Here is a 20,179-nt window from a genome sequence, read left to right on the forward strand (position 1 = left end):
GAGGTTTGTGATTAGATTCGATCTCTTCACTTGTTATGGGTCTGTTCAGACTTTCTATTTCCCTTTGAGTCAGTTTAGGTAGGTTGTGTGCTTCTAAGAATTCGTTCATTTCATCTAGGTTATTCAGTTTGTTAACCATGTGGTCGCTTCTTCCTGAAGCTGTTTATTCCAAGTTTTTATTGTTAAGCTGTCTTTTCCTGGACAAATAATGGGGCAGAGCCTGGTGGCTGGATCCTACTTGGCACAACCCCAAGCCTTCCATTGGCCCTGAGCCCCACATACACTTAGGGTCAGGTGCCAAGTGTGTGAGGGCTGAGCAGGGAAGGGTGAGAACATGCTTGGAGGTTCTGTTCCAACACGTGGCTACAAGGCCAGTATCTCCCCACTCCTGGAGTCCACCCTAACGCAACGAGAAGGAGAATCAAAAAAATTAAATTAGAAAGGAACTAAAATCCAGACCCCAAAAAAGGTGGGCGGTTTCGAGGAGAAACGGAGGTACAGGGGACAGCGGCAGCAGCAATGGAAGCTCTCAGAGGCAGGTAGGGCACCCCAAATGCAAAGTCCCCTGGTTTACGTAAGCGAGGCCAGAGCATAGGCTGGCCGCAGAATGTCAAAATCTGTTTGGTTCCCACACCTGAGCCGTGTCCTGGGAGCAGAGAAGTCTCAGTCCAGGAACAGACAGGTGGGGGATGAACTGGGCTTGGACATGCTGTTTGTAGCGGTGGCCACTGTGGGGGCCCAAGGTGCAATATCACTCTTGTCACAAGTTCTCAGTGAAGACCGTTTAGTGCAGAACACGACCAGATACTATTCTAATGGCAAAGTCAAAAGGCGTTTATTACTCACAGAATAAACAGGACAGGGATAAGCAAAACAACATACATCATCATCAGCCTAGGTTCCCCAAAGTCGGGCTCCTGTACAAGGTGGTGTCAGGAAACATCAAAACCCCAGTTCTCGTCTTGGGAGAATGCCTAAATTCTTCTCTCCTGGGATTAAATACTAATTGGACAGCCATGTCTACATGCTAAACAGCACGTACATACGACAGGTAGGGGAGGCGGTAATAAACAGGGGTAATAAAAATGGAAAACTCCCTGTAGGCAACGGACATCATTTACTGCCCCGTTCAAAGTGGGCTAGGTTTACTGGCACTAGAGAACGGCTGTTTCCTCCTTACCTCACTGAAACAACTCAGCAGAGCTCTGGGTCCCTTCACAGAGCAACCGTCTTCCCATAAGATACGTACTCTCTCTCCATTAGTAACTATTATGTTTATTAATAACTAGGCAGATGGTGCGGAGCAATTTACAGTATAGTGCACCTGTGCACCTGTATGGGGCCGGTGGACACGGCCCTGTGGTGCGAGGAGGAGGCTGGGAGTCTGTGCAGGGAACCCAGGAGTGCAGCTGACCAGGCCAAGCAGAGTGTCAGGAAGATAGCCCAAGAGCATCCATCCACTCCGCGGCAGGAGCAGTGTGTGGCTTGGAAGAGAGGACCGAGTTCAGGTGCGTAAAGAGGAGGAAGGGGACTGCCCTTCTGGGTGGGGTGCTGGGGGCCGAGGCTGGGGCTGAAGGCCAATGTGGACTTCTGAGGCGAGGCTGTTCTGGAAGGATAAACCTCGGGGTGCTGTTCTTGGAGTAAGGGGGTGAGTGGGAAACAAGAGTAACTGGACAGGGGCAGGCAAAGCACAGGGCTGGAGGCTCTTCCTCAGGGTCCCACACGAAAACGAGTGAGTTGGGGTCTGGCTCTGTGGCAGGAGCCATGTGGTGGCCGAGCATGGCCCGACTGAGTAGCCCCTGAGGCCAGGAGAGGGGCAGGGAGGGTGGTCTGCACAGGGGCTGGGGGTGAGGGTAGGGGTCCAGTGATGCCTCAAGACAGAGCTCCAGGGGAAGCAGGAGCAGGCGAGGCCTCGCTGTGGGAGGCACGGAGGCCTTGCTGGGGGGTGAGGGATGTGTGGTGGTCCCTGTACTAGCCTGGCTATAACCCAAAAGAAGAGACTCCCCACGGGGAAGGGCCCCATGCTCTGCCCGACCCTGGAATGTAGCCTGTTCTTGTCACCCAGAAGCCCAGCTTCAGGGCTGGAGGGGCCGAATCCTGGGAGCACAAGTCCCGGCTCCTTTGTTCTCAGGCTACACCCTGCCTGTCCCAAGGGTCAAGGGTAGGCTTCACAGAGGACTGGAGGGGTGCAGGGCAGGCACAGAGACTGGTCCATTCAGGGACTCACCATGGGCAGAATGATAAACCCGTGTCTAGCCCTAACCTTTGCTGGGCTCCTCAGATCACAGAAGGGGCTGCCTCCAGCACCCAAGGGGAGGGCCCCGTCCACACAAAGACCAGCTGACGTGCCTCAGAGAAAAAAGGCTGCTGACTCACAGTCGTCCATAAAGGGATATCTTGTGGGAAAGCCCCAGAACCCACTCCTCACGTCCTTGCCTTCGACAGAAGGTAGGAGAGAATGAAGAAGGCCACGAGCAGGCCCAAAGCCACGCCGCACAGAAGTCTCCGGTTGTCACGTCCAGACCGTGCCATTGTAGAGAAGCGTTTCACACTCCCAGTGAGCAGGCCCGTCACACTTGAGAAATCTGAGTCCTAGGGGGAGCTGTCCGTCACATGGGGGGCAGGGACAGAGTGCAGGATAGAGGGGTGTAGGGCAGGGACAAAGGTGAGGGGTAGACGGAGGGTGGGGGGACAGAGCAGGGCACGGGGGCAGGGATGGGGGTACAGGACAGGTACTACGGGGTGCGGGGCATGGAGAGGGTACGGGGCAGGGACTGGTATGTGGGGATCAGAGATGACCATGCGGGAGGGTGGGCACAAGCCAAACACAGGGTGTGGGCAGGGGGCACAGCTGAGCGGGGGAAGGCTGTAGGCCCCTACCATGCTGTCCAGGTAGTGGTTCTGGTCCTCTGCATCCCTGTCAATGTCCAGGGCCAGCTGGTCAGGGCACAGAGAGGGCAGGCTCAGGCCAGGGCCACAAAGAGTGGGCGGTCCCCACCCTCCCTGCAAGACTAGCCAGACCTTGCCAGCAAACCGGCAGGACATGGGTGCCGCTGGCAAGGTCAGGTGTCACCCAGAACCTGTGTGGTAGGTAAGCATGGATGGGGTGAAGAGAGGGATACACTGCCTGGAACCCCCCCCTAGCTGGCTGCCCTCCCTCAGGTCCTGCCCACAACTGCACAGACCGACTTGAGCCGGGTGACCTTGGAGGCCAGGTGGTCTGCCATCCGCTTGTTCTCCTGGTCCAGAATTTCATCCACAGCCCCAGGGCTCTGAGCTGCAGAGAGAGAGAGGAAGGGATCGCATCACCAGTGGAAGCCCCAACCCTGGAAGTCGGGGAGCTGACTCTCTGCGCCTTCATTCATCCCACTGGACCCAGGTAGACATGTCAGTGGGCCTGAGTCCCCTCCATCTGTGACCTGCTGGGCAGGTGTGGGTCCTAACCTGCTGGGCAGGTGTGTCCTAGTCTAGGTTCCAGTGTGAGGCCCGCAGGTCTTTCCCATAGGACAATCTGTGCAACAACGTGCGAGTGCACATCCCATGTACATGCCCGGGCAGGACGCATGGAACGCCCCCCCGTGTGCCCCCGACGGGCTTGTCCAACCAGCACTTTCTAACCTGACTCTGCCAGGACCTGGACCAAGCCCAGGGGTACTGGGAAGACACAACACCTGCCTGTGTGTCCTTTATGTTCACCAGACAATCCTCAAGAGCAACCTGGAAGGACCCCTGGAGGGTACAGGGAAGCTCCTGTGTGGGCGGCCATGAGCTGGGTCCTGAAGAGGTGACAGGTGGCCGGGGACCTTGGGTAGCCTTTCACACATGGGAATGGTCAGGAGCTGAGATACCTGACCCCGAGGGCATAGCTGGGTCTGTGCACTGGGTTTGCTCCCCATGGTGACTGCCTGTGACCTGGCAAACCCATTTTCCACTCTCCACTTTGGGGCTGGGCCAGGAGATGCAGGATTCGCATCACAGCGGGTGGATGAGAATCGTCGCCCCGCGCACACCTCACGCACCTGGGTCAACGACGTCTACGTGACTCACTGGAGTGCAGCACAGCCCCACAGGAATGACGTGTAAAGACCCCTGCTGCAGTACAGTGAATCGCTTAATATGGCCCTTCTAGTCAACAGTTTTTGTAACTGCAAATAAGGTGCTTATGACCTGCCAAGAGAATTGGATAGCTTACTGATCATACAAATAAGGTGCACAGGACCCTACGGAGGTGTGATCATGCTAATAAGGTATATAAAACCCTAATAAGGGGACTGGTCAGTTTTGCCATCCAGCTGGACTTAAACAAGCAGTCAATTCCAGAGCAGAGTGGGGTTCTCACTACCACCAAAAAAGAGCTAGGAGTGGAGCGCATCCTTTGGACCCGGGATCCCTGCTCTGGGAACGTCCTGGACCCCGAAGACAGAGAGAGAGAGCTGTTAACACTGGAGATAGCAAGAAGCAGTGGCAGCAGAGGCAGCAGAACCAGGAGACTGGCAGGAGACGGTGCAGTGGGCTTGCCCACCCACAGAGCCAGAGAGCTAAGCGTCTTCCGGCACAAGGCTTCCTGGCGGACTGGGGTGCCTCCAGGTATTCGCTGGCAAAGCTAAAAGAGCTTTGTAACACTTGGATGAGCAGGTCAGAGGCGGGGGGGCGGGGGGGCGGGGGGCAGAGAAAGACCTGTGGCAAAGAGGCTGTCTTGATCCCAGAACTGTATCCTGAGCGTTCCTGATCCTGAATTGTAACCCATTACTTCCCTAACAAACCTTAACTACCTACGAGTCTATGAGTCCTGTGTGGTCATTGCAACCAATTATCGAACCCAACAGAGGAGTACAGAGTGCCGTGGGAGGGGCAGCTGGTGTCAGAATTGGTAAACGGGTTGATGGGTGGAGGCATGTCTGACCTCCACCTCAACGCAATCAGCCTTGTGCTGCTGGTGCTGACCTTTCTCCTTCCCACTTGTGAAGTCAGAGGAGGTCAGAGGCCCCGCCACACCATTTTACACCCGGGGAAGGAGAGCCAATTGTGCGAGGCATCTTTCATGTTCTCTACGCCTTTACGCGTCAGGACAGTCCAATGGGACAGGTATCAGAACCCCACTTAACAGACGGGAACACCGAGTCGGTACACGGCCCCGCTTAACAGACGGGAACACCGAGTCGGTACACGGCCTGTCTGGACCCTCCCACCGCACAGCCTCGACTCGGAGGCTCACGGGTCCTCGCACCAGCCTCTCGGACAGTCGCCGGGTGGCCCGTCCGAGGCCCCATCCTAGGCCCCAGGGGTCCTGGGCGCCGCACGAGTGGGTGCGGGGTACGCTCTGCGGCCGGGACCGAGCGGCAGGGCCCTCAGCGCCCGCGGAGTGCGGCCCGCTCCCGCCCGGGGAGGCCCCGGAGCCCCGGCTCCGCCCGCCGCGGCGGGGTCGCTCCCGCGGTGTCGCCCCGGTTCCGGCCCCGCCCCCCGGTTCCAACAGCCGTGCTTCCCGGCGCGCACCTCTAGCCCAGTCCGCCATCGCGCCCAGTTCCGGCCCGGGCCTCGGTCCCCGGTTGGGCCGCCGCCGCCGCCTCACGGACGTGGCACTGGGCACCGGAAGAGGCTTCCGGCCCCCACTGAGCCGTGGCCCCGCCCCGACAGGCCACAGCCCCGCCCCTTCCGCCAGAGCCTCGCTCGACTTCCGGCTGAAAGGAGGCGGAAGTGATTTCAAGTTGGCTTCAGCGCCCGCGAAATGGGGGCGCGGCGGGGTTGTTTGCTTTTGGTACCGCTTGGTTGCCTTCTATTTTTAATGGCAAATCATGGTCCCCGAAAGGCTCTTCTCTCGGTTACTCCAACCAGAGGTGCATCAGGCAGTAACGTAGCGCCAGGCTAGCCAGTAAACACCGGGCAGCTTTTACAGGCTAAGTGCGGGTGGCGTCCCGCCTGCCTGCCTGCGCTCCGCTCTGGGCCGGGCTCCGCGACCGGGGCGCCCACCGTCCTAGTGCTGCAGACAAGCCACAGACAAGCCAAAGCTGCGGCGCGTTAGGGACAGCATCGCCCTGGTGTGGCCTGGGGTTCGTTAACCTCTGCACACCAGCTCGCATCTACAGAGCTGACAGTGCTTAGGACAGTGCCTGCACCGAGGAAGCTCTGTGTGTTTGTTAAAGTAGAGGCGTGAAGAATCGTGGAAAAAATAAAGCAAGGAATAGGGGTATTGGTGATAGGTGGGGACTTTGAACTTTGTCCCTAACAAAGGGCCTGGCACGAAGTAGATGCTCAATGTTTATTGAAAGAATAGATGGGTGGATGCGCCGTATTTATAAGTTAGCCACCGTTACGGACCATTTTCTGTGTGCCAAACACTACGTTGAGTGCTTTGCACTTAAATGCATTTAACCCTCATGATAACCCATTGAGACGGGCACTTTTATTATTCCTGTTTTACACAAAAAGAAAACCGCGTCCAGGCTGGGCACCAGGTCTGGGTTACACATGGAGGAAATCGCCGCACACGGTCAGGCTCCCCTCTTCATCCCTGACCTCTTCCCCACTACCCCTCGTCTCAGCTCCAACGGTAACCTCCTTTCCCCATCCCACCACGGTCATTCCCACTCTTGGACAAGCTATTCCTTCTGCCTTGAACGACCCCTCTCAGGCCTTTTCCTGGCCCCTGTTCTTGTCATTCGTCTCAGCAAGAGGGTCACTTCTTCAGAGCCTTTTGCCGCCCACCATGCACTGGAGATCACAGGACTCTTGGCTGCTTTTTGAATCATGGCACTTATGACCGCCCAGTCATTTGTTTTTCCTGGTCTGTCTTCCTCTCTGGAAGACGAACTTCAGAAAGGCAGGGACCCTAGCACCTCGCATGAAATAGGAGCTCAACAAAATCCTGTTTATCAAACCAATTGGCCCCAGGACTACAAAGTTCCACCTCGGTTGTCCCCCTCCCATTCGTTCGGTGGATCAAGAAGGGCGTTAGTGTGTGCGTGTCGCGGGTGGGGGGACGAGGCCCTCTCCTGTTGGAAATTCTGGCCCAAGGAGCAGTCGGGGGGTGGGCCATGGTTCTGCACTGAGCGACTCGGACTCCGAGGTCAGCCGATAACCAAGCCGGGTCTCGTAGCCTAGTCGACGTCAAGGCCAACAAGACCACCCGGACCTCTCCGCGGCTCTGCGCATGCCCCGTCCAGGCCCCTCCCGCGGCGCCGCGCATGCCCCGTCCAGGCCTTCCCCGTGGCGCGCACACTTTCGGTCCCGGCCTCCCCCGCGCGCGTGACGCTGGGTCGGGAGGCAGGGCGGGGTCGGCTCCGCGGCTCGAGGGCCTTCCGCTCACCGACTGGAGCCTTCCCGCTCCGGTCCCAGCGACGCCATGGAGCCCCGGGCGGTTGCGAATGCCGTGGAGGCGGGGGAGGAGGCCGCAATGATGGAGGCCCTGCGGACGTACAACCGGGAGGTGAGCGCGAGCCTTTGACGGGCCGGGCACTGCGGTGGGCGCGCCGCGCGGCGGGGCTGAGCCTGCGGGACGGGCTGTGGGGGCGTCTGCGGGCGGGGGGGCGCGGTGGGGGGCGTCTGCGGGCGGGGGGGCGCGGTGGGGGCGCGCGGTGGGGGGCGTCTGCGGACGGGGGGGCGCGGTGGGGGGCGTCTGCGGGCGGGGGGGCGCGGTGGGGGGCGTCTGCGGGCGGGGGGCGTCTGCGGGCGGGGGGCGCGCGGTGGGGGGCATCTGCGGGCGGGGGGGCGCGGTGGTGGCATCTGCGGGCGGGGGGCGTCTGCGGGCGGGGGGCGCGCGGTGGGGGGCATCTGCGGGCGGGGGGGCGCGGTGGTGGCATCTGCGGGCGGGGGGCGTCTGCGGGCGGGGGGGCGCGCGGTGGGGGGCGTCTGCGGGTGGGGGCGCCGGGCCCAGCCGCCTGCTCAGAGTCGAGGCCGATGCTGCCGCCCCCCTGCGGGCGCGGTCCTGCCCCGGCTGGGGAACCTGAACGTCGTGATCCCTTGATCTCTCTCTGCAGAACTCGGAGAGCTTCACGTTTGAGGACGGGCAGCGGGAAGACAGGAAGGTGGGTGCTGGCCGGGGGTGGGGGGCTGGGCGGGGGCGGGCCTGGTGGAGCTGCTCCTCTCTCTGCAGAGACTGGCCGGCCTGCTGGTGTCGGCCCTGGAGCAGGGCCTGCCGCCCTCTCGACGCGCCACTTGGCTGCAGAGCCTTCGCATCCTGTCCCGGGACCGCGGCTGCCTGGACCTGTTCACCAGCCGCCCGAGCCTGCAGGCCCTGGCTCGCTGTGCTGGCATCTTCGTGTCCGAGGGACCTGACCCTGAGTCTCCAGACATGGACATTGTGCTTGAGGCCCTCAAGTGCCTCTGCAACCTCGTGCTGAGCAGCCCCGCGGCACAGGCGTTGGCTGCCCAGGCCTGCCTGGTAGTAAGGCTCTCAGAGCGTGTGCGGCTCTCCGGGCAGCGGAGCTTCCCGCATGATGTCCAGTTCTTTGACTTGCGGCTACTCTTCTTGCTGACGGCACTGCGCACTGACGTGCGCCAGCAACTGTTTCGGGAGCTGCAGGGGGTGCGCCTGCTGACCCATGCGCTGGAGCTGACGTTGGGGGCGTCCCCAGAGGAGAGCCCCCCTGAGTTCCTCCCTGCACAGGAGACAGAGCGGGCCATGGAGATCCTCAAAGTTCTCTTCAACATCACCTTCGATTTGGTCAAGCAGGAGGTGGATGAGGTGAGGGCTCAACTCACAGGTGCCTTTGATTTTGTGGGCATCAGATGAGAGAGGATTGGGGTTCCTGCCTCTTGGAGAAGAGGAGGGTCCCTTTTGAGGAGGGGCCTCAAGGAAGGCATTGGAGGGAGGCTGCGAGGGGAGGTGGTTTCTGGTTCTCCAGGCCCAGCAGGAACCAGAGTATGTGGTAGGAGAGGAAACAGGATTTCATCCCAAGGGACTGTGTTGACGTTCTTAGTTGGAAAAGTGCTGTTAGGAAAAGAGTAGAGGCTATTTAGCCCCACTGTTAGTAAAGTAAAGGTCGCATTGGAGAGGACAAGGGCCCAGGACTAGGCTTGTTGGTAGGCTCAGTGGATGGAAGAGCCTTAGCTGGCAACAGAACGGGAGTGGGGTTCTTCTCTCCCCTAAGAACATGTTTCTTTCTGGTTAGGATGATGCTGCCTGTTACCGGCATCTGGGGATCCTTCTGCGGCACTGTGTGATGGTCTCGGCTGCCGGCGACCGCACGGAGGAGTTCCACGGGTGAGGGAGGGGCTTGAGGTGGGTAAGTGGGGGTGTGGGGTATGGGTTACAGGTGGGCGGGGCCTTGAGGTGGGTGGGTGGGGCTGTGGGTGGGGCTTCAAGGTAGATGGGGGTGGTGTGCATGTGGGCCTGCCTTGGCTGGGAAGGGGATGCTCAAACAGGGTTCTCAGTCTTGGCTGTGGATCGGGAGGCGGGGCAAAGAGAGCAGAAGGGACCCACCCTAGAATCTGATTTCACCTGTCTGAGTGAGATGGGCAGCAGCACCATTCAGAAATACCTGGGTATTCCTGGCACCACCAGGATCAGTCAGGGGAGGCGCTGACGCCTGGACCTGGGCTGATGAGCAGCCTCACGTGTGGTCTGAGAAGGGTGGCAGCTAGGACTGCACTTGCCGGACAGTTGTCCTAATTAAACCCCATCTGTCTGCAGCCATGCAGTGAATCTCCTGGGAAACTTGCCACTTGAGTGCCTTGACGTCCTCCTCACTCCGGAGCTGCACACAGGCTCCCTGGAGTTCATGGGAGTGAACATGGACGTGATTCATGCTCTCCTTGACTTTCTGGAGCGGCGTTTGGACCAGGTAGGCAGGAGGGACTGCTGTGCAGGCCCCTGGGGGTCTGACCTGGCTTTTCCCTGCTTCTTCACCACCAGCCCTGGTGCATGGAAGTCTCTGATGTGAGTCGGGCATTCCCTCCAGTGCCCATGGTTCTTCTTGAGAAGCGTGTGGAGCCCTTTCTTCTGAAGGTTTCACTCTTGATTGGTGGAGGGTCTGAACAGTGGACCCTCTGTGGGTACACTAACTGGTTTACAAAGTCCAGTGTGGTGCTTGTCCTTGTAATTTTTTTATGCTTGTGGGTCTCTTTTGTGTGGTCCTGGGAAATGCCCAGTCCATGTGCATGATGCTTAAACGTTGGTGTCACTGTGCCCACCAACCCTTTGTTGTCCCTTGCTGCCCCCTGCCTCATCCTCTCTTGGCCTCCCTAAGGCAGAATCTGTAGGAGTCTTGGGCCAGTGGGTCCTTCTCATCACTGCGGGGACGCCCCAGGAGGCCGGGTGGCTGGGCTTCAACAGATTTCCAGGAGCTTGCAGTGTCATGTAGCAGGACAGGCTCGATACTCAGAAGATTCCAGAACCCACAGCGCCTGGGGAAGGGTGCTCAGGTGCAGTGTGAACCATGGGGCACATCTGCACTACGTGTGCCTGTTGTGCAGACGCGAGCGCTAACTTGAGGCCGTGGTGTGAGAAGCTACAGTCAAGGAAACAGAGCGCCTCACGTGAACTGCTACTTGTTCCGATAGAAATGTTTAAGCATCCGCCTTAAATTATCTAAAAGGTTACTCAGGTGGAAAAGGGAACAGTAGAACGCGAGTATGGGTGTTTTCACAAAAGATAAAAATGCGGACAGAAGACCAGGCAAAGTCTCGGGTCTCGCTGGCCTGAGGGACTGGGTACGGGCTGTGGGGGTTTCTGTTTGGAGCAGGCCCTGCTATACAGTTGGTGCTTCAGGTCCTCTGCAAGACCCACCCCCCCACCCCCCTCCCCCGCCGCCGCCAAGGTCCCACTTTTGTTCCCAAGCCCCTGTCATCAGGACCTGCAAGCCAGTGGGGCCAGGTAGGTGACAAAGGCTTCTCCACAGACGCACCGGCTGAAGGAGAGCGTGGCTCCTGTGTTGAGCGTGCTGACTGAGTGTGCCCGTGCACACCGCCCAGCCAGGAAGTTCCTAAAGGCCCAGGTATGGGGTCCTAGGGGCAGGGGCAGGCCTGGGCACAGACCGCACCATGCTGCGCCCAGGCTAAGGGACGGGCCACTCCCCAGGTGCTGCCCCCGCTGCGGGACGTGAGCACCCGCCCCGAGGTGGGGGGACTTCTGCGCAACAGGCTGGTCCGCCTCATGACACACCTGGACACTGACGTGAAGCGCGTGGCTGCTGAGTTCCTGTTTGTACTCTGCGCCGAGAGTGGTGAGTGGGGGCTGGGCACCTACCCCTCCCACAGCCGTGGCTGGCTCTGACCTCCACCTGCCTTCAGTGCCCCGATTCATCAAGTACACGGGCTACGGGAACGCCGCCGGTCTCCTGGCTGCCAGGGGCCTCATGGCAGGGGGCCGTGCCTCAGGCCAGTACTCGGAGGACGAGGACACAGACACGGAGGAGTACAAGGAAGCCAAGGCCAGGTGTGCTGCCCTGGCCCACACCACCCGTCTGTGGGGTGGGACGGGGGTGGAAGCAGCTTCTTCCCCTGAGTGGCATCTGTCTTGAGATCCAGGTTAGGGGCGGGCCTGTCTGGGTAGGTGGTCTGTACGTGGGAGCCCCTAACTGCTGGGGGAATCTCGGGAGCCCACTGTCCCTCCAGCCCCTCCCATCCTGGTTGGGCACTAACGCCGTGCCCCCCTGGAAGCAGCATAAACCCCGTGACGGGGAGGGTGGAGGAGAAGCCACCCAACCCCATGGAGGGTATGACAGAGGAGCAGAAGGAACATGAGGCCATGAAGCTGGTGAACATGTTTGACAGGCTTTCCAGGTGAGTGGCGGGCAGGGAGCCCTCCCTGAGGCATCTTCCCAGAAGGGCTGCATTCTTCATCAGTCTTGATGAAAACTGAGGCCTGGGGAGATAAGTGACTGCCTACGGTCTCAAAGCCAGAAGGGGGCAGTTAGGGTTCAGCCCAGTGGACACAAGGTTCTGCCCAGGCTCCCTGGTCTGGGCAGGGGCTGGTGGAGGAGTGCTGGCCAGGAGGAGCAGGACCACGCCCGGCCCACCAAGCCTTTTTCTTCAGGCACCGAGTCATCCAGCCCATGGGCATGAGTCCCTGTGGTCACCTCACGTCTCTGCAGGATGCCATGTGCCAGACCATGGAGGGGCAGCTTTCCTCAGACCCTGACTCAGACCCCGATTAAGGCTGCAGCTCTCCCTCCCTCCACAGCTGGTGCTGCCTGCGGACAGCTTGGCCCCGGCCCTGGCCAAGTCTGCTTGCGGTTCCCCTGTGGTCCGGCTTCTTGTCCCTGGACTGCACTAACTCTGGAATCTTATGAACGATCTACTCTGTCCCAGGTGGAGCATGTATGAGGTTGCTGCCTGAGGGCAGGGCCTGGCAGGATAGGGACAGGTGCTGCATTTCACAGGGGAAGGAACTTGTTAGAGCTGGTCACGTACACAGTCCGCACGCCATCTCCCCAGAGCTGGGGGTCTCCCCAGGTGTGGCTGTTGAGTCACAACCCTTCCCACCAATTCAGACTGAAAATATTTTCGTGAAGGAAAACGTTCCTTCTCAGACCACAGAGGCATCGTCCTAGAATAAAGACACGTCTGGGGAGAGAACGGGTGCGTGGATGTGTCTGGATGGTATCAAGCAGAGGAACTAAGGATAGAAACTCGCCTCCTTTTCCAGAATTCCACAACTTCCTAGATCCCCCTGTTTTACAGTTGAGAAGTGAGACTACGGGCCCTCTAGAGAGTTGATGTGAGGTAGGAGTGCTGGTGGACTGGGCCTTGGGCAACTGCAGGGAAGCCTGTGAGCACAGGGTGGCCAGGGGTCAGGGACCCCACAGGCAGCAAGGAGCCAGGAAGGCTTCCAAGTGAGTACCCTGTCCTCTGGAGGTTAATTTTAACAGCAACGATGAAAGCAGCTTGGGTGGGGTGTGAGTGACAAGGAGACAGGTAGGGGCTGCTGAAAGGGCCACACAGCGTAGTAGTCTGGAGGACAGGTATGAGCCCTCGATGGGGTGCCTGGGTGTTCTGGAGGGGCTGGGGTGGAAGGGAGGGTTCTCCACTGGCCACACCAATGAGTGAGGACCCCAAGAGCCCCTTTCCACACTTAATGCTTGGCTCCTTTTGAGAACGAAAATTAAGACATATCTAGTTTTTATAGTAAAGTTTATTTCATGCCAGAAAAGAAAAATTTTGTCTAATTAAAAACAACCACTGGAAGACCCAGAGAACACCCAGCTCTAGGACACATATCAGAGACCAAGTAGGCAACTGTTTGGCCTTGAGACTGCCCCTCAGACTTGACTGGTCAAAACCAGGTCTGGCCTAGGATCCCGCAATTAATCTGTTCAATGTAGAGGGCCACCTTCGGAAGACTGCTTTCCGATGCCCTTTGCGCGGCCACACAGACAAGCTAGGCCACCAGTCACACCAACTGCACAGCCCTGGGTGTCCATGGTGGCTCAGACAGTCCAGTCTAGTCTTCGAGTCGTGTATCCTCATTTGGCCCAGATTTCTGAACAAGTGCCCGGTGCGTCTCCCGGCACGAGATTTCATCAGATGGACGTGGCTCTCTTCTCAGTGGCCCTCTTGGCTGTGAGGGCCGCCGTGCCTACCCGTCCCCTGCATTGAGCTAGAACACGGGAATATTCCAATCAGTTTTCCATAGACACACCAGTGGGCAGCAGACCTCACTGGCCAGGTCTGCAAACAAAGTATAAAGCAGAAGCTTTTCCACTTCTGCAAATGCTGCTGCCAGGCAGGTTGAGACGATCCCCATGGGGTTGGAGAAAAGGGGGTGGCTAAAGGAGAGCCTCTGTCTGAGGGATTTTAAATAGCCAATGGGATGTCCGGTTTCACAATGGCGCATCTCAGAAAAATCACCCACGCTACTCTGCAGTTCATCCCTCACACAGCTGCCTTTGATGGTAATGCTTTAAATCAAGATAAAATGAAGACCAGCCAGCGGGCACACCTTGTAAACAACAGGTCAAACCCTATAGGCCCAGCAGTTCCATCCCTAGGTGTGTACCCTGAAGACTTGAAAGCAGGGACTTGTACGCCAGTGTTCATTGCCGCGCTGTGACAATAGCCAGAGAGTGGAAACAACCTACTGCCCATCAATAACTAAAACCAACCAAACCCACTGCCGTCAAGTCAATTCCAACTCCTAGCGACCCCACAGGACAGAGTAGAACTGCCAGATAGAGTTTCCAAGGAGCACCTGGTGGATTGGAACTGCCGACCTCTTGGCTAGCAGCCGTAGCACAAAGTGCAGCGCGTACATAAGATGGAGTACTACTGGGAGAGAGGAAGTCCTGACGTGCTACTGTTAAGGACGGAGCTAGAAGACATCACGCTGAGTGAAATGAGTCCATCACAATGGCACAAATACTGTATGACCTAACTTATTAAAAGACAAGAAAAAGCAGAGAGACCAGAGTTTATTAGTGGTTACCAGGGGTGGGAGGGAGAGGCAAAGGTTACTGCTTTTGGTTTACAGTGATGGAAAACCTGCACTCATTAAGGGTTCCGTTGCACAGCCAATTATAAAGGCTGTCATAAGTTGTATATCTGTAAAAAGTTGTGTGGTACATGTTCACAACAGTGACAAAGCTGCTGAGGCCGCTTATGTACAACAAAACACCTCATGCGATTTGGTTCCTTGGTTTGGCGGTTTAGGGTCATGGCTTCAACATTCAAGGTACAACAACTGGTCTCTACCTGCCTAGGGTGACAGATGGAGTGTCAGGAACAGGAGGATACGGAATGAGTCACTGACTGCCTCCGTGAACAACTGTCTCCTTTGTCATGAGACCAAAAGAACTGGATGGTACCTGGCTACCATTATTGAACATTTAGATAAAATATTCTATAGACGAATCCTGATCAGAAGGGGGAAATGCAAACGATTTCAAATTCTCATGGACTCTAGACTTTCTGAAACCACGAAGGTTAGATGAACCCCTGAAAGCACTGCCCTGAGATAATCTTGAAACCAAAAATATTCCCTGAAATCTTAAAACCAAGCAGTAGTTTAGCTTAAATGAGTAAAAAATGTCTGCCTTGAGCACTGTGTTCTTTTAAGTACTATCTATATGGGATCAAATTGACAACAGCAACTAGAAAGATTAGATAGGAACCTTGGGGGACACTGAGTTTATGTAAATAGGGGAGGAACAACTGAGAAAAGGAGTGAGAATGATTGCACAACTCGAAGACCGTAAGCGCTGTCACTAAATTGTACACGTAGAAACTGCTGAACTGGTGTACGTTTTGCTGTCTGTCCTCAACAACAAAACCCTACAGGGCTGCCTCCATCTGTCTGCTTTCGTATGGGAACCAGACGCCCTGACCAGGGTCTCCTGCCTGGCACAGCCAGCCTGCCGCTGCCCCGGTGGGGTGAGCAGCATGTGACTGGCACTTGGTGGTCTTCGTTACTCACCCCCATCATATCCCTAAGAGCCAAACTATGGAATAGAAGATGCTGATGATGACACATCTCGCACCTGTGGAAAGGAGACAGTCTCTTCTTTAATGTGCCTTGTGTTCTCTCGGGGAGGGGGGGGAGGGGGGCTGAGGAACTTTTCCTAGACGAGGAGGACAGGACATGGGCAGAAGAGGGGCTCCCTAAGATACCTGACTTGAGAATGACAAGAACTTGGGGACCTCATCACCCAAGTTCCCACCTGCATGTCTCAGAACTAGGTGCTGGTGAACATGCAGACTGCTAACTGGGACTGCAGCTACTTAACGTCAGTTTCTTCCTCTGAAAAATGGCGATAACGACAATAACACCCAACTCACAAGCACACCGATGGCCCAGACATGCTTGACATGACCCACATCTGCACCAGCTCCAACTGGGGCTGTTTTAGGACGGGCCACACACAGCCTCGCCAGGTGGTCTGTTTACCCTTGGTACCTTTTCCGTCTCCCGCCGCACGAGGTCCCGCATCTCCTCTGTCCAGCCCAGCAGCTTCACCAGCTTCTCTACGCTGTGAACCACGTCCCCTAGCTGCACTACATCCCTGCCCCGGGGATGCCATGCAAAGGTGCCCACCACGTCCTGGTTGATGAGCACTCGGGGCACGGAGCTGCAGACGCCTTCGGACAAGCTGGCAAAAGGCTCCACCTGAAAGGCACCCAACAGAGGAGCCTGGCATCCCCTCGGAAGACAGGGGACACCTGAGAGGCCCCAGCACCCCATGGCTTGCCCAGGAGGCTTCGGCGGACAGCACAGGTTGACCTCAGGCTTTTGCATACAGGAAAAGCCCGCTGCACCCTTTTGCCTGTAGCCATACTCCCGCCCCCACTGTCCCCAGGCCCAAGCCTCCCTCTCCTCTAACCCCGAAGCTCCTTGCCACTGGTCTCATAAGACAGCACGTCCTGTCTCTATTGTGACCCTCACTGGGGCTTGACTCCTTCCCACCTGCCCTCTTCCTCACCAGGTGAATCTGCTCATCTCCCAGAGGTGGGCCCAAGTGCCCCCAAAGCACCCGGAGCCACTCACAAGTGCCCAACAGAGAGCTAAGGGAGCCCAGTTCCCTCTCCCCACACCCTGCTCCACTGCTTCCCCTCCCTCTCCAAGCACCCAGCCAGTGCAGACCTCAAGAGAGGTCCCAAGGATGACCAGCAGATCAGCCATGGGGAAATCAGCCACATGCAGCAGAAACCTCTCTGGCAGTGGTTCCCCGAAGAACACGATGTCGGGCTTCACAATGCCAGTACAGACCCTGCAGCTGGGCACCCTGTCCGCCAACACGTCGGCCTGGGACAGCAGAGGGAAAAGCAACAGCAGCTGTTTATGATGAGATTTCTCAGCCTCACAGCAGCCCAGGAACCAGCCCAGGGAGCCCCACACCCTTCAGCCAGCTTCATCAGTTACCAGCATTTTGCCGATTTTGTTTCCTATGTCACTCCATCCTGGACATCTTACCATGTCACCCATGAACAGTTCAGGAGATACCCAACATATACTGACTTGAGTCACATACCATTATCACACCTAACACCAGCAGTAATAATCCCTCGGCATCATGGATACCTAGCCCAGGCTTGGCTCTCCAGATGTCTCCAGGATACTTTTACATTGTTTCTTGGAAAAAGGATCCAAGCAAACCCCATGTTTCGTTTCTCCTCATGCCAGCTTGGTTAAGGAAACCAGGTTGGGTGTTTGTATGATGTCCCCAGCCTGAGGCAGGCCAACCCCCTGTGCTGCTAGATTGAAGGCAGAATTCGATTTAGGTCCAACTTTTAGGTGAGCTCACCTCCTGGGTCTCAGGAGGCGCACGTGTCTGGCTGCCCCACATTTAGTGACTTTCAGACCCAGTGTGCCCACCAATACTCCAGCCAACAGTCTCAGTGACATTGATGCTTGTCCCAAATCAATGATCTTACTAGGGTTACAAAATGTTTTTCCGTGACTTTTTTTTTTTTTCTTTAGGACTTCTCCCACTATGGATGGAAAAGCAAACATTTGAAGTTATCTCTTCTCTGTATTTTATTGACTATGCAAAGGTATTCAACCGTATGGATCATAATAAATTATGGATAACATTGCAAAGAATGAGAATTCAAGAACACTTAATTGTGCTCATGAGGAACCTGTACATAGACCAAGAAGCAGTCCTTCAAACAGAACAAGGGGATATACTGTGTGGTTTAAAGTCAGGAAAGGTGTGTGTCAGGGTTGTATCCTTTCACCATACTTATTCCATCTGTATGCTGAGCAAATAATCCGAGAAGCTGGACTATATGAAGAAGAACAGGGCATCAGGATTGGAGGAAGACTCATTAACAACCTGCTTTATGCAGATGACACAACCTTGCTTGCTGAAAGTGAAGAGGACTTGAAGCACTTACGAAGATCAAAGACCACAGCCTTCAGTATGGATTACACCTCAACAAAAACAAAAACCCTCACAACTGGACCAATGAGCAACATCATAATAAACAGAGAAAAGACTGAAGTTGTCAAGGATTTCATTTTACTTGGATCCACAATCAACACCCATGGAAGCAGCAGTCAGGAAATCAAAAGACACATTGCATTGGACAAATCTGTTGCAAAGGACTTCTTTAAAGTGTTGAAGAGCGAAGATGTCACCTTGAAGACTAAGGTGTACCTGACCCAAGCCATGATGTGTTCAGTAGCGTTATATGCATGTGAAAGCTAGACGATGGATAAGAAAGACTGAAGAATTGACGCCTTTGAATTGTGACTTTTTGGTGAAGAATATTGAATATACCATGAACTGCACAAAGAACAAACAAATCTGTCTTGGAAGAAATACAACCACAATGCTTCCTATAAACAAGGATGGCGAGACTACGTCTTACATACTTTGGACATGTTATCAGGAGGGATCAGTCCCTGGAGAAGGATATCATGCTTGGTAAAATAGAGCGTCACCGAAGAAGAGGAAGACCCTCAACAAGATGGACTGACACAGTGGCTACAACAATGGGCTCAAGCATAACAAGGATTGTGAGGGTGGTGCAGGACTGGGCAGTGTTTGGTTCTGTAGTACACAGGGTCCCCTATGAGTCAGAACTGACTCGGCGGTACCTAACAACAACAGACATCTCTGTGTACCACTTATTCTTTTTGACTTTGTTTTAAAAAAATGTTTCTAAAAACAAATACATTTCTTAAAATTATGTTTAGAGAAACCTAGCTTTCTGTAAGTTCTCATGTAAAAAGGTATTACCCTCATTGCAGTCATGCTTGCAATAAATGCCTTTTTAGGTTATTTGCCTTCTTTCTTTTGGGGGGTGGGGAGAAACAAGCTGTTATGGATTGAATCGTGTCCCCCCAAAATGTGCGTCAACTTGGATAGGCCATGATTCCCAGCATTGATTGTCCACCATTTTGTTTTTTGATGTGATTTTCCTCTATTGTAAATCCCACTTCTGTGATGTTAATGAGGTAGGATTGAGGGCAGTTGTGTTAATGAGGCAGGACTCAAATCTACAAGACTAGGTTGTATCTTGAGTCAATCTCTTTTGAGATATAAAAGAGAGAAGCCAGTAGAGAGACCTCCCACCACCAAGAATGAAGAACCAGGAGGGGAGTATGTTCTTTGCATCCGGGGTTGCTACATTGAGAAGCTCCTAGACCAGGGGAAGATTGATGACAAGGACCTTACCCCAGAGCTGACAGAGAGGAAGCATTCCCCTAGAGCTGGCACCCTATATTTGGACTTCTGGCCTCCTAAACTATGAGAGAATAAAATTCTGTTTGTTAAAGCCACCCATTTGTGGCACTTCTGTTATAGCAGGACCAGACAGCTAAGACACAAGCGTTAGTAAAAAATGGCATGGCAGCAGCGGCGTCTGAACTTCTTTAACTTCAAAAGGGGGAAGGAGAATCAAGATCAACAGTCCAAGGCTGATTCCTATGAGGCAGAGATCAGACATGCTTCCTGTCTCCGTCATCTTTACCAATTCTGACACCAACCATCACTCCCATGGCATCCTCTATTTCTCTGCTAGGTTCCACAATTCATTGCAATGGTCACACAGAACTCACACAATACTCATGATTAGGGGGCTTAATAGGCAGTAGCAGGTTACAATTCAGGTTCAGGAATGCTAAGTTCCATCAGGACAGTTCTTCCATCAGGATAGCCTCTTCTCAGCCATGCCACAGGCAGGCCTCTCTCTTGCCTCCCAGCCTCTGCCCTGTTCAGGCAATTGTTGCAAAATTCTTTTAGCTCTGCCCACAAGTCCCCAGAGGGACCCCACTCTGCCAGTAAGCCTCGGCCTAATGGTGCTCCGCTCTAGCTCTAGGAATCAGCAAACCTAGCTCCACCTAATGCCCGGAGGCACCCTACTCGTCCATCAAGTCTTCTGCCCAAAGGCACTCAGCTTTCTTGATCCACAGACTGGGCCATCTCCTGCCATCACAGCTCAGTCTCTCTGTCTCAGTCTCTCGGTTCTGGGAGCTTCTCAACCCAGGGATCCCAGGTCCAAAGGATGCATTCTACTCCTGGCTCTTCTTTCTTGATGGTGATGAGATCCTCTCCCTCTCGCCTCTGGGATGGCTCATTTTAAGCCTAGCAGGATGGCAAAATTGACAAATCCCCTCGTTAGGGTTCCATATACCTTATTAGCATGATCCTGCCCAATCATTTGGTGGGAGTTACAAAGACTATGGTATGGGTCCAAACCAAACCCAAACCCACTGCCGTGGAGTTGATTCCAACTCATAGCGACCCTATAAGACAGAGCAGAACGGCCCGATAAAGTTTCCAAGCAGCGCCTTGTGGATTCG

At 55.5% G+C, this 20,179-nt stretch overlaps 3 protein-coding genes across 8 annotated transcripts in view; 1 reads left to right on the forward strand and 2 right to left on the reverse strand.

The window, feature by feature from the left end:
* Positions 1-810: 810 nt before the first annotated feature.
* BET1L (Bet1 golgi vesicular membrane trafficking protein like) lies at positions 811-5,598 on the reverse strand. Its single transcript, XM_064287460.1, has 4 exons — positions 5,494-5,598; positions 3,186-3,277; positions 2,881-2,937; positions 811-2,592 (listed from the first exon to the last, which is right to left on the reverse strand). The coding sequence occupies exons 1-4, from the start codon at positions 5,510-5,512 to the stop codon at positions 2,425-2,427; spliced, it is 336 nt and encodes a 111-aa protein (XP_064143530.1). The 5' UTR covers positions 5,513-5,598; the 3' UTR covers positions 811-2,424.
* Positions 5,599-7,251: 1,653 nt separating this feature from the next.
* On the forward strand, positions 7,252-18,621 carry RIC8A (RIC8 guanine nucleotide exchange factor A). Of its 2 annotated transcripts, none has more exons than XM_064287463.1 (10): positions 7,252-7,423; positions 7,974-8,021; positions 8,090-8,680; positions 9,108-9,199; positions 9,629-9,779; positions 10,836-10,931; positions 11,015-11,159; positions 11,227-11,371; positions 11,599-11,718; positions 17,348-18,621. In XM_064287463.1, the coding sequence occupies exons 1-10, from the start codon at positions 7,340-7,342 to the stop codon at positions 17,382-17,384; spliced, it is 1,509 nt and encodes a 502-aa protein (XP_064143533.1). In that variant the 5' UTR covers positions 7,252-7,339; the 3' UTR covers positions 17,385-18,621. The 2 variants fall into 2 exon arrangements, with proteins under 2 accessions (XP_064143533.1, XP_064143532.1); XM_064287462.1 differs by lacking the exon at positions 17,348-18,621 and adding an exon at positions 11,972-12,512 and having other exon boundaries at positions 7,255-7,423.
* SIRT3 (sirtuin 3) overlaps positions 13,052-20,179 on the reverse strand; it is a 34,567-nt gene continuing 27,439 nt past the window's right edge. For 4 of the 5 annotated variants that reach the window (XM_010602250.3, XM_064287465.1, XM_023542206.2 and 1 more), the window contains 4 exons: positions 16,511-16,672; positions 15,827-16,036; positions 15,347-15,410; positions 13,052-13,534 (listed from right to left, as the gene is read on the reverse strand). In XM_010602250.3, the coding sequence (XP_010600552.2) occupies positions 15,372-15,410; positions 15,827-16,036; positions 16,511-16,672 (411 nt within the window). In that variant the 3' untranslated portion in view covers positions 13,052-13,534; positions 15,347-15,371. The remainder of the gene's footprint in view (positions 13,535-15,346; positions 15,411-15,826; positions 16,037-16,510; positions 16,673-20,179) is intronic. The other variant, XM_023542205.2, reaches the window with a different exon arrangement.

The sequence above is a fragment of the Loxodonta africana genome, chromosome 7 (assembly GCF_030014295.1).
Source record: "Loxodonta africana isolate mLoxAfr1 chromosome 7, mLoxAfr1.hap2, whole genome shotgun sequence".
NCBI classification, from domain to species: Eukaryota; Metazoa; Chordata; class Mammalia; order Proboscidea; family Elephantidae; genus Loxodonta; species Loxodonta africana.